The sequence below is a fragment of the Carassius auratus genome, chromosome 30, assembly GCF_003368295.1.
Source record: "Carassius auratus strain Wakin chromosome 30, ASM336829v1, whole genome shotgun sequence".
NCBI classification, from domain to species: Eukaryota; Metazoa; Chordata; class Actinopteri; order Cypriniformes; family Cyprinidae; genus Carassius; species Carassius auratus.
This window is the reverse complement of record NC_039272.1, coordinates 24,522,022-24,534,489: the sequence shown is the minus strand read 5'-3', so window position 1 is coordinate 24,534,489 and position 12,468 is coordinate 24,522,022. Positions and strand designations below refer to the sequence as shown.

The 12,468-nt window shown below is 37.1% G+C and overlaps 1 protein-coding gene across 1 annotated transcript in view; it reads left to right on the top strand.

Moving 5' to 3' along the window:
* The first annotated feature begins 1,697 nt into the window (after positions 1–1,697).
* The window catches only part of LOC113049756 (double C2-like domain-containing protein beta), a 101,166-nt gene continuing 90,395 nt past the window's right edge, over positions 1,698–12,468 (top strand). The window contains exon 1 of the mRNA XM_026212366.1: positions 1,698–2,684. Within this exon, the coding sequence (XP_026068151.1) occupies positions 2,360–2,684 (325 nt within the window). The 5' untranslated portion in view covers positions 1,698–2,359. The remainder of the gene's footprint in view (positions 2,685–12,468) is intronic.

Sequence of the window (12,468 nt, the reverse complement as noted above, 5' to 3'; positions counted from 1 at the left end):
GAACGCACAGTTAGACCTCAGAGGGTTAAACATGGAGCCTACTGTCATTACAGGGATAGATCACCCTGAAATTTCATTTCTGTCATTATTTACTCACTGTCACATTGTCCCAAACCTGTGTTTATTTCTTTGTGGTGAACACAAAAGAAGATATTTTGAAGAATGTGGGTAACCAAACAGTTTCTGGTCCACATTGAATTTGATAGTAGCAAAAAAATACTATGGAAGTCACTGTGGACCAGCAAATTTTTGATTTTCCACGTTCCTCACTATGGCATTTATGTTCAGAAGAAGAAAGAAACTCATTCAGGTTTAAAACGTTTAAAACGAGTAAATGGTGGTATAAAAATAAAATACTATAAAAGAATTGACAGACAGCTGACAGAATTTCTATTTTTGGGTGAACTATTCCTTTTACGTAAATAAAACAAAACACAAAGAGAAAAATCATTCATTGCTCTTGACTGAAGAAATGTAATTCAGTTGCTTTAGGAATCAGTTTATATAGTGTTTTATTTTTATATTTGTTCATTACATTTCTTGAATGCTCCTAAAAATACCTGAAAATTGTTGTCGTTCTTTTATCTTTGTTATTAAAAAATTAAGACCAAAGATTTTTTATCTTCGCCCTCTTTGGCCTAAATATCTGCCATTCTTTTATTTTTTTATTTTTTTAATTTTTTTTATTTTTTTATTTTTTTATTTTTTTACCTTGAAAGGCTTTGTCTTTATAATAGGGAGAATAGTTTGGCTGTAATGCTCAGACAACCTGCAAAATAGTAAACCAACATGACAAAGCATTGTGATAAAATCGTGATATTTCTAAAAAAACCTGTGATATGATATTTTTTCCTTATCGCCCACCCCTATTTCAAATCATGATTAAATAACATCATGCCATATCCTACATATATCCCTCACCATCATTATTTTCCTCATTCCTCTTCACTTGTTAAAAGCAACACCGTCAGTCGAAAGCACTGCATCGCCTTCTTGTCTAGGTCCCTTAAGAGAGATCATCAAGATTACTCACTGTTTTCACTATAAATCTTTGCAATTGTAAAATGTGAGAATGGCTTTTGCCTGTAATTTATCATAGCTTTAAGGAGAGGACAGGTTGAATAGCCCCCTGCTAGTTTTCATAAAGCAACAGAGCACTGATGCAATTTTCCCAGTAAATTGTCATGACACAGAAATCAGTTTATGAGAAGTTTATGTAGATAAGTGTTATGAAATCTGTGACACTAAATACAGTTTTGCCTCTCTTAAAAATGTCTGAAAGCCAGCATATTAGAAAACCAAATAAAGCCAATTGACAACAAGTTGCTAAATGTTAACTCTTTAACCACTTATGCTTGAAAAGTAAAATTCTGTAATTTACACATACTCATTCAACTTGCAACTTGCTTTCCTCTTTGGAAAACAAAATAATTTAAGAAAAAAAATGTATATTGAAATTTTTTAAAAATGTTTTGGTTATACATTGAAAGTCATTCCTATTTCATGGTCTATAGAAGATAGAAATTCATAAAGGTTTAGAATGACATGAGGGGGAGTAAATAATATCTTATATTTAAATTTTGGGTAAACTATCCTTTTAATATTCATACATAAATCTATGCATTACTCTATCTGTAAATTACGAATGCTAGATTAAATAATGAATTTTATCTTATCTACCTTTTGCTTTTACCCCATTGTACTATTTGAATTGCTGGGTGACTGTATAACCTGGCACGTGTGACTTTAGGCATTTAGCACCTGTTGCTGGTAATTGTGCTGGAGTTAAGCACATGCCGTGCTCGTCTGTGATGGCGGTTCAGTCAGAAGCTAGACTGAAGGGAGAGGAGGAACACAGAGATAACCCAGCCACTCTCTCTCTCTAACAGATGGACTAATAGCATAATTAAGTATCCGTACGCCTGGTTCCTGTTTACTGTCATGTTGCTAAGCAATGACATCAGCCAATCCCTCCATCCCTCCATATAATCCTGCCCCCTCCCTCTCTCTCCCTCTCTATCTCTCCCACATGTATTCATCCCGGTAACAGTCTTAGCGTGCTGTAGTGGTCTAAGCGCAGCTCACAGGCAGATGGCATGACCACAGTTTGCTGGAGCAGTCCACAGCCTCTCATGTAGCCCACTTCTGCGATCGCAAACTCTCACACACATGCACCAAGACACCAAGACACGCTCAGTTGCTCTTCAGGGACACTAAGAGATTACCAGAGCAAAGAAGATTTCACTTTTGTAGCTTTTATTTTTTTTTCTTTTGTTTCTTTTTTCTTTCTTTTTTTCTGTTACCACCCACCCTTTGCCGGGTTCAGGGGTGGTGGCACATCCTCAAAAGGGCTGCATGAATGACACAACGCAAAGGCGAGAAGACGACCATCAGCATTCAGGAACACATGGCCATTGATGTATGTCCAGGTCCCATTCAGCCCATCAAGCAGATATCTGACTATTTCCCCCGTTACCCACGGGGTCTGCCCCCCACAGCTCCTCCTGCCCTCAGTCGCGCCGGCTCCCTGCGGGGCACCACTACCAGCCAGAAGTCGGAGGACCCGGCCGCGGAACCCAAACGGGATGAGGATGACCTGGACCAAGCCTTTGGTGCCACCGCGCTCGTGGCTAACAAGAAGGAGGAAGAGCCGGACGTGGAAGGCTATGATTCGGACGACTCCAGTGAGTAGTTGTTTCTGACTCTTTGTCTTTGTGCCACTCTAGAAATGACAACTGTTGCCTCAGATTCCTCTGCCTGCTTGTTTTCACTTACCTGTATTAATGGAGCTCCATGGAATGGCAGCCCTGGTTTAATTTTTGGAAATGACTTGAATGGTTTATTATGCATGTGATTATTTGTGTTCAGACAGTGATCGTATTGAAGGGTCACGCATTTCCCTATACTGTGCTTTTTTGTGTTTGTTCCATTGATCGACATATCTTTAAAGTGATTCTTGTGGGCATCAGGTGCGAGTCATCCGTTCTGTTCCGTTATCTGCAGAGCTCTTGTCTGTCCCAGATGTAAATCCTATTATGGACCTCTGCCTGCCTCTCCGTTTGGAGTCCAGTTTTCAATCATGGCAGCCTGTAGACTAGATTAGATAGAGCCCTGCGGTCTCATGTGGTTATTTTATCATTATTGTGCTCTGTCTTAGATGGAGTTAATCCATACAGTGCCGTGGTGGACGTATGTGCCTGAGCATGTGTGCTGGTAGAAAAACAACAGGCTATAACGATGCAACTATGAGGTCTGGATCTAATCCCGGATGACTCTGGCATAGCACACAGTGATCTATTGCTGACAGATGTTTGCCTTTGACCTTCATGCAAGACCAAGAGTGAGCTGCACAGTGCAAATCATTTTCTACATTTTTTTTTTCGCTTCAGGGAAATATCTAAACATCCTTAAAATTAGATTGAATCACCTGAGAAGCAAGTACATTTTAGTTTCAATGCACTCTCTGTAAGTTTTATTTAAAATGAATAGTTTACATCTCCCTCAACCTCATGTCATTCCAAACCTGTATGACTTACTTTCTTATGTGGAATACAAAAGAAGATATTTTGATGTGAATGGTGTACAAAACAACACTGATCCCCACTGACTTACATTGTATGTGCCCAATAACACTGAGACATTTCTCGAAATATCTTCTCTCATGTTTCACAGAAAAAAACTAAGTTATACATATTGAAAACTACATGAGGGTGACAGAATTTTCATTCATAGCTGAACCGTCCCTTTAAGCAAGACATATTAGGGTCGATGGATAACAACAAGCAATCTGTAGCACATTAACTGCCCAAAGATTATCTGAAGTGCATCTTTGTCCTAGTGTAATTGCACGCTTTGCTGTCGACCGCAGTAATCAATATCAGTCGCTCATACACAACAATCTGTCACAGGTTGACGAAATGTGCCGGCCAATATAGCCAGTCCTTCACCTTTCACGAGGCAGTGTAATGCATGTAGATATGCTGTATCTGTGAGTGTGATCATAGAAGCAGAGGATCGTGGTACTGCGGTCTGGTGCGCCTGTGTTTTATGATGATAGATTAGCATGGAGCTATTGCGCTGTGATTCATTGGTGTGTCGCTCTAGATCATAACCCTCTTCCTGTTCTCTCGATCTCACCTGTTGTCTGAATCACAATACACATATTAGTTGCACAACAGAGAGAGAAATTAAATCCTAACCTGGCGTGTTTGTTATGTGACTGATGAAATACAAATAAGCCAATTATACTAATTTGCCAGAGCATTTAATGGTTCAAATGTCTCTTGGGAATTTTAGCAGAGTAAGTTAGAGGAAGAAAATCGTCTCTGAGGGAACAAACTTGAGGCTTTGCTAATGCAACAGATGGAATACAAGGAACTTCCACAAACATTTGGCGATGGTGTCTCTGCCGACAAGCCGTTTATGAGTTGAGTACTACAGAACAGATTGCAAACAGAGCAGTCTTCTGTTTCAGACCTTATTTTAGAACCAGATCCAAAAAAACTGGTCTTGAATTTTAGCTGAGCACTTTTGTCAGTTGCAAACATACAACTGGTTGCTTCATCAGTACATAGTATCCAAGCTTGGAAGAATTAAAAATAAAATGATGAATTCCCATTCGGCTTTGAAACCCCTTACTAAATACCACCTGTTTGTCACTCATGCTGAAAGGCTCACTGACCTCTCCACTTGAATTAACTAAACACGGATGCTTTGGGAAAAACAAGCCACTTTGACTGATGCAATCCACAAAATACCCATGAGTACCTGTGAGCTCTGTACCAGGGAGGCAGGTCCTTGGGGTTGTGTACCCCTGGTGGTTTCTATACACAGCTGAGTGTCATATTCCTGACGGTATTTTACAAGAATAGTCTTCAGATCTTCATTCAAATGGGGCATTCACATCCACAGCCTTTTGAACTGACCAGCAGTCATTGGTTTTGAGTGGCAGTTACTGGATAGTTCTGCCTCCAAACACAAACCATTCGGTTGAGCCATGCTCGGTTAATAACGCTTCTTTGCATTTAGATAATGCTTAAGGGAAGTCAAACAATTAATGGGTTTCTTACATTTGTCTCTGCATATTAAGATGAACTTCCTTAGCAGTGAACAGTAGTGAGTAAAGTGGTAATGAACAATCACCTGTTAGTTTTTCAATAATTTCTTATTAGTTATGCAGTAAGTAAGAAACAGTATTCTAAAGTCTTACCGTGTCTTTTAACTTTGAATACATTGCATTACACCAAATACACAAAATAATGTTATTTTTAGCAATATCATATGACCCCTTTAACAGGATAGTTCATCCAGTAATGAGCATTGGCATCATTTACCCACCCTCATGTCATTACAAACTCATAAGATTTCAGTTTATCTTTGAAATATGAGTAACAATATTTTAATGAAGCCTGAGATTTTTCTGTCCCTCCACACAACCAAAACTTGATCCCAATTAACGAATCGAGTGGTTTAATCCAAGTTTGAAGACACATGATCTCTTTATATGATGAACAGATTTAAAATTTAGACTTTTATTCCTTTATACACATGCATAGAGCACTTTATTTTTTCTCTGATCAATCCAACATGACCTTCTTAGCCATGAGTAACCTGTATTATTTATTAGAATCTGATATAGAGATGGCATGAGATGCACAGGGAGATTATAAAGCAACTGTTTGTTTGTCAAACGTCTGTCTCACAGTTACATAAGCGATTATGTTTCAGCCTGCAATGTCACATGTAATTGCATATTTTTGTTCAGGAGGGTTAGTGGTTTAAGCATCATTAAATATACTGTACCTGGTTGAGTTGTGACACATTACTTTTGCAATTAAGACAGGCCATTACTGGGAAATTGAACTAAAGGTTAATTGTTTTCTAGATACTGGTCTGTCAGACTGAAAGCAAGAGTTGTGTGTTCTAGATACTCTATTTGTTGGATTACATAACTTAAGAACTAGAGTATTTTTTTTTTTCTTTATTTAGTTTAACTCTGGGGTGGATGGACTTTTAAAGGATTAGTTGATGACACAAAATGAACTTGCAGACCTTATACCCATGGTTTAGCTGTGTTTGTGAAGACTGTGTACTGATGGATTTGATTTCCAAATCAGTTTGATGAATTCTTAGGATGGTAGACCACCTCTAGATCTTTTATGGCAATCCCAGAGTCACATTCACAACCGAAGAGAGCCTGTGGTTCTTTACTAGTGGCATATCTCAAGCCAATAGTGCCATAACTCCAATAAGATATCACTCTCCCACATGAACAATGTGTCCATAATGATCAGGGAGGACACCCTCCAGCACAATGAGGACACTGGGACATCATGTCCTGTTCTGTTTTCATGCTTCTCTTAGAAAACATGACAAAAGGAAACACCCCCTTTGTATTTTGTGTCATCATTTTAGATCAGATCCTATGTGACAGTATTTCTTAACTAATTTTGCTTCAGAAACTATCATGCAAATAAAAACAACTGATGTTTGGTCTTCCAAAAGAGGACACAACTAGAAATCAGTGGTAAGTTGTATTTACAACACTGTTCCAAAACAGTTCAACCCAATTGAATTACACCAAATACACAAAATTAAGTACTTTTTAGCAATGTCCTATGACCCCTTTAATACACTATCTAAAAAACATACACATTACATTAAGAATAAGCAAGCAAGCAAACAACCAACCACCCTAAGCACCCTGCTTCAAATCAGTACAGGATTCTTTGATTAATAGAAGATTCAATAAAACAGAATTTTATTGAAATAGAAATCTTTCGTTCTATCTTTTGATCAATTTACTGTGTCCTTGCTGAATAAATAAAAATATGAATTGATTTCCAAGAAAAATTAAACCCAAACTTTTGAACAGTAGTGTACTTCATAAGCAATAAACAGTTTGACGTGTGGTCCACTAACACACACACACACACACAAACACACACCCTGAAGGGAGAACTTACTTTAGCTGTGTGCCATATTGGTAAATTTGCATGATAAAGACTAGACACCAAGTTTAACATTATCTGATCCGTTTTTGTAAACTTAGATGTTAATTGATACAGAAAAGTGCAACACCAGCTGAGCAGCCCCCCGCCTTAGTCCAATCAAATCACATCTGATCACAGATTCATTAATAATGTCCCATACTGCATAAGAGACATGGAATGTAATAATTTTTTTTTTTTTTTTGAATAATGTAATTTATCAGTCTTTTAATGGGGCAATCTTAACTTTATAAATAGGAGATCAAGATGAATGCTTTACCCTAATTGAGACAGCATTTTTATGTCTAAACTACATGCTCTTGACCTATGGAAACAAAGCACAGTACTTACAGCAGGACAAAAATAGACACTGTACGTTAATTATGTCATTTTCATCATCTACAGTTGAATTGATCTCTACTATTATAACGCATCATCCGTTAGCAGATACATGTTATTGTAGCAGTGTCATTCTACCACAGATTGTACAGTCAGTTTCCCTGAAACACATAAAGCGAAGGCACGCTCAGGTATAAGCAGGGGAGGATTTCCTGAAAGCAGGCTACAACCTTCTGTCGAATCCTATTAAAGAGCCTATCTGCAAGCTGTCGTGAGATAACAGATAAAGAGAGGAATAGACTGTATTTTGGGGGCTTGACTATGGAAAAAGCATGCTATGTTTAAACGGTCAACTCTAGAGATATATTACTAAAAACTACTGGGTTAGTAAATATATATTTTTTCTCTTCTTTTATAACTTTTCAATTTTCAGTCACACTTTACTTTAAGGTCCAGTTATCACTATTACAAACTGTTGCCTATGACATTTGGCTTAATAAACCTCTAATTTGCTTCTTATAATAATTAGTAAGGTAGTTTAAGTGTAGTATTGGGTATAGGATTAGAGATGTAGAATATGGTCATGCAGAATATGTGCTTTATAAGTAGTTACTAATAAATAGCCAATATGTTAATAATAGGCATGCTAATAAGCAACTAGTTAATAGTGAGAATTGGTCCCAACTGAATACTAAAGTGTTACCCACTTTCCTTGTACCTTTCCTTTCCCTCCCTGTTCCTTTCTTTTCATTTCATCTCTACTTTCCTTTCCATTGCCTGTTGCTTTTCTTTTCCCGTCCTTTTTCCAATTTATTTATTTTCTTTGCTTTGCCCTGCCCTGTCCTGCCCTTGCCTTTGCCTTCAACATTTTTCTCCTTCCCTTTGTGGATTGAGTGGATATATCATGGTCTGTCTCCCTGAAAGTCCTATCTGCCATCTGTGGCTAGCATTGATGGAATTGTCATGTTTTTCTGTTTGTGTGTCGTTTGTCACATCTCTGTGTTTTCAGAGAGCTTGCTGACAGATTGACAGATGCAGTTGTTGACAGACAGAGCGAAGAGTGGAAACATGCCATACAGTACATGAGTTTCAGAGATCATTAACAAAATGAGCTTTTTTTTAACAATAGAAAGGAACACAAAGTAGAAATGCATCTGCACTAAAGGCCTGTAAGGCTTTTACCCTGAAGTGTTCAACCTGTGTGCACTGATGTTGATGTTATTCAATGAGAAAGCTGCTTTGAAGCATTATTTATTTTGCTCAGCAGCTGTCTTGTACCTCAAGTCAGGTATAGCGTCTCAGTAAAACTGTCATTTATCTTTGTGTTCATGTTGGGTGAAAACATAATATTTTAAAGGTTTTGCTTCCAGATCTGTCCATTTTTCCCAATCCACATGTTAAGACAGGATTAACTTTTATCTGACCAGTCGGCTGTTTGATACCCAGCCCCCCGACCCATATACCCACACACTGCTCACAAGCTCTAGACACTTGATAAAACTCAGCAGTAAAGGCTTCATATAGGTTTCATATAATTGTTGTACAGGTTAGTTGTATTATCTAGCAGTTTTAAGTTTTCTGTTACATTTAAAAATATGAATTATTCCCTCCACGCTTTTTGGGAAATACACTGGCTAAGTTTACATGCACAATTTTTGGTTCAGTTGGACTTAATTCCAAATAATAAATCTGAATGTAGTGTTTACATGAACGCTAAGTAAAGTGATTGGGTTGATGTGCGTGTTTCTATGTCACAAGCTTCAAATCGGAATAGATTTTTTTTTTTGACATGTGCACACTGCACAAATATATCACTGTTTTCACATTATAACCACTCTCCTATACAGTTTCTTTATTTGTTTTAACAGCAGAATTTATATTTATCCATTTATGCCATGCTGCTCATATTTATCACGGGGAAAAAAAGCCCCTCCCCACGCCCAGAACAAGGTTGTCGTGCTCCGCTTCACAGTTGTCCAGTGAAAGGAGAGATTTATAATGACAGGACAACATTTATACAACACTTAATTCAAAAGGAAGAACTGCTCGTTCCGCGCGTCATTATTTTATTACGTTATTTTTGCATCATTGCACATGTGCAGTCCTTTCTGTTTTGTGGTTCAATCGGATCGAGTGTTTACATGGACTCTCAATCGTTTTAGAAGAGGGATAAACCACCCCTTCAATCCGATCGAAATTTCATTCCTTTCAAGCTCAATTGGATCGATTAAGGTGTTTACATGAAGGCTTTTCAGTCCGATTGAGCTGTCAATCCGATTACAAATGGATTATTTGGTTGCATGTAAACGTAGCCACTGTAATTGTGTTGTGTTTGAAACAACATAATCACAGCTAGAACATATACTACTGTTCAAAAGTTTGGGGTAAAATTTGCATAAAATGTTTGTTTGTCAAAAGACTGCAACATAATGGTAACAAAGCTTTTGCAACAAGTCTTTTATGCTCACCAAGGCTGCATTTTTTTTTATTTATGAAAACCGGTTAGAAGCAGTAATATTGTGAAATGTCATGACAATGACGTCATGAGTTCTTGATTTACATTTTTTAATTTCAAAATTTAATTTATTCTTGTGATGGCAGTCTTTTTTCTATTTTTTTCAGGGCACTTTGATATATCAAATATTTGAATAAACATAATTTGAAATATAAATATTTTGTTACAATTTTAAAGTCTTTTCTTTTCACCTATAGGAAGAACACATACATTTTTACAGACAACTTGACTATACAGTAATTTTATATAGCCAAAGCACATAAGTTAAACGAGACCCCTATATACATTCTCGAGCTGTGTAGGCTCAACCAGGTTTTGTGCCAGTTTCTATATCTGTGAAATTTTACATAACCTAAAACAAGAATTCCTGAAGTCAGTCAGTTGCCTGTTACTATGGCAGCAGATAATTTGTTGAGTGCCACAAGGGCATGAGGTGAGTCCTGGAAATAATTTGAGGGAAAAAAAAACACATTTGCTGAAACCTTGTCACGTTACTGGAAATAAGCATCAGGAGAGTTTTTATGTGACTCATAATGGCAAGTGGGAAAGAAAAAGAACATGATACTCTGTTTACTCTTATTGCAGATAAAATTTCACTCTTCAAATATTGTCATACTAACCACTGTTCAACTGTGACAGCGATCTGATGAAGGTATAAGGTGGATAAATGCACATTATACTGTAGATAAATGTCTGGAATTCACACTAAAATAATATGTATTGTGAGTCATATCCAATAAAAGAGTAAAAGTGAATTCTTCAATCCCACATTAATACTTTTTGACATTTTTTCTAATCAATAAAATATTTAATTATTTGCTTGTGGATTTATAACAGGAACAAAATCTAATTTGGATCCATGGTTTAATTTTAGTTGATTATTTCTCTTACTTCATTAACTCATAGGAGTGGTGAACTCAACTTTTCTGTGGCAGCTTTATTTAAAGGAATAGTTTACCCAAAAAATTTAATTAAGCAGAAAATGTACTCGCCCTCAGGCCAGGAGTTGTAGATGAGTTTGTTTCTTCATTAGAACAGATTTGGAGAAATTTAGCATTACATCACAGGGCTCCAGACTCATTCTTCCCACTGGTCGCTCTTTTGAAATTTTAGATAAATTGAATTAAAATGAATAAAAAAAAAATTGCGCTAGAACATGGGAGCAATAAATGCTTGCTGATGAACTTTTATAATCGTTTATAGTTATATGGAAACGAAAGTGGTTAACATTCAACCAATTCTTTTTCATCAGTAGTATTATTTGTGATTTGATTTTGTGAACGGGGGTTCCTCTTTTGCCATGTTATAAGGCTCCCAGTTTGCAATCTACATGTTTTACAAGAAAAGATTCTGCAAAGGGTGCCCAAACTTTCGAGCCCCACTGTGTATATATATTTGTGGGAAGGAAAAAGTGTGGCAAAAAACGCTGCACAACGAGAAGAGGTGACCGGACCCTGAGGAAGATTGTGGAGAAGGACCGATTCCAGACCTTGGGGAACCTGCGGAAGCAGTGGACACAATGCCAGGTTTATTATACAATAATAACCGAATGCTAAGATTTTTCACAAATTAAACAAGATTTTGTTGCACATCTATCTTATTAAATCATTGTATTCCACCTCGTACTACAATTGATAGAGAATCACTTAAACGTCCCATAATGTGGATTATTCTCTTTTTCTAAATGCTTTTTTAATGTTTCCTGAGGTGTACTTATATTGTTAGTATGATTTTTACACTTAAATTATTAGATTTTTTATTAGAAATTTTATTAGAAATAAAAGGCATTTTCATATCCTGGTGTTAGGGGTGTGTCTGCTGTGAGACTCAGAGTAAACCCCTTTCAAATACTTTAACTAGGTTTTTATTTTTACTATTAAAGCTGTCGAGATTAACGAATCGTGGAAGTGTTGATTATAGCATTATTTTTTAGATCTCTTCCCATCACATGAAAAGCTGCAGTGACGAGCATCGAGTAGACAGAGTCTGTTTATCACGTGAATGCAGTGATCTCGTCATTGCAATGCATAAACATTATTAAACCATTTAGAAAGAAAGTCTGTGTGAACTTGAATAATAAGCTTCACATCAGAAATCATTGATCACAGATCAGGCATTAATGAACACTGTTACTCACTGTTTGTGGCAGTGCTGTCGAATCCATATCGTAAAAGACTGTTTGTAAAGCCTGTGCTGACATTGCGAATTAATTTAATGTAAATGTTTGGGCAAGCAAAGCAGAGAAAGGGGAGGTAACCTTTCACCTTATGATGACATAAGGGGAATATTCCAGATCGGCCCGTCTGAGCTCTCGTTTTCTCAAAGGCAGAGCAGGACACCCAGGGCTTGGTTTACACCTATCGAAATTTCTAGCCACTGGGGGACCATAGACCGGCTAGGGGAACTCATATTAATGTTAAAAATTAAAAGGTTTTGTTGACATGTAGGCTACCTAGGAGCTTGCTGCATGGATCCATGAGTACAGTTTACAAACCCGAGGGATACTGGTGTATTGGTTGGAGGTCAGGTTACATATTTTAGTTGCATTATCGAAGTGCAGTATAGACATATACAAACCTTAATTACATGGTAATGGTATTTTGCGGCAGGATACACACATGGCAG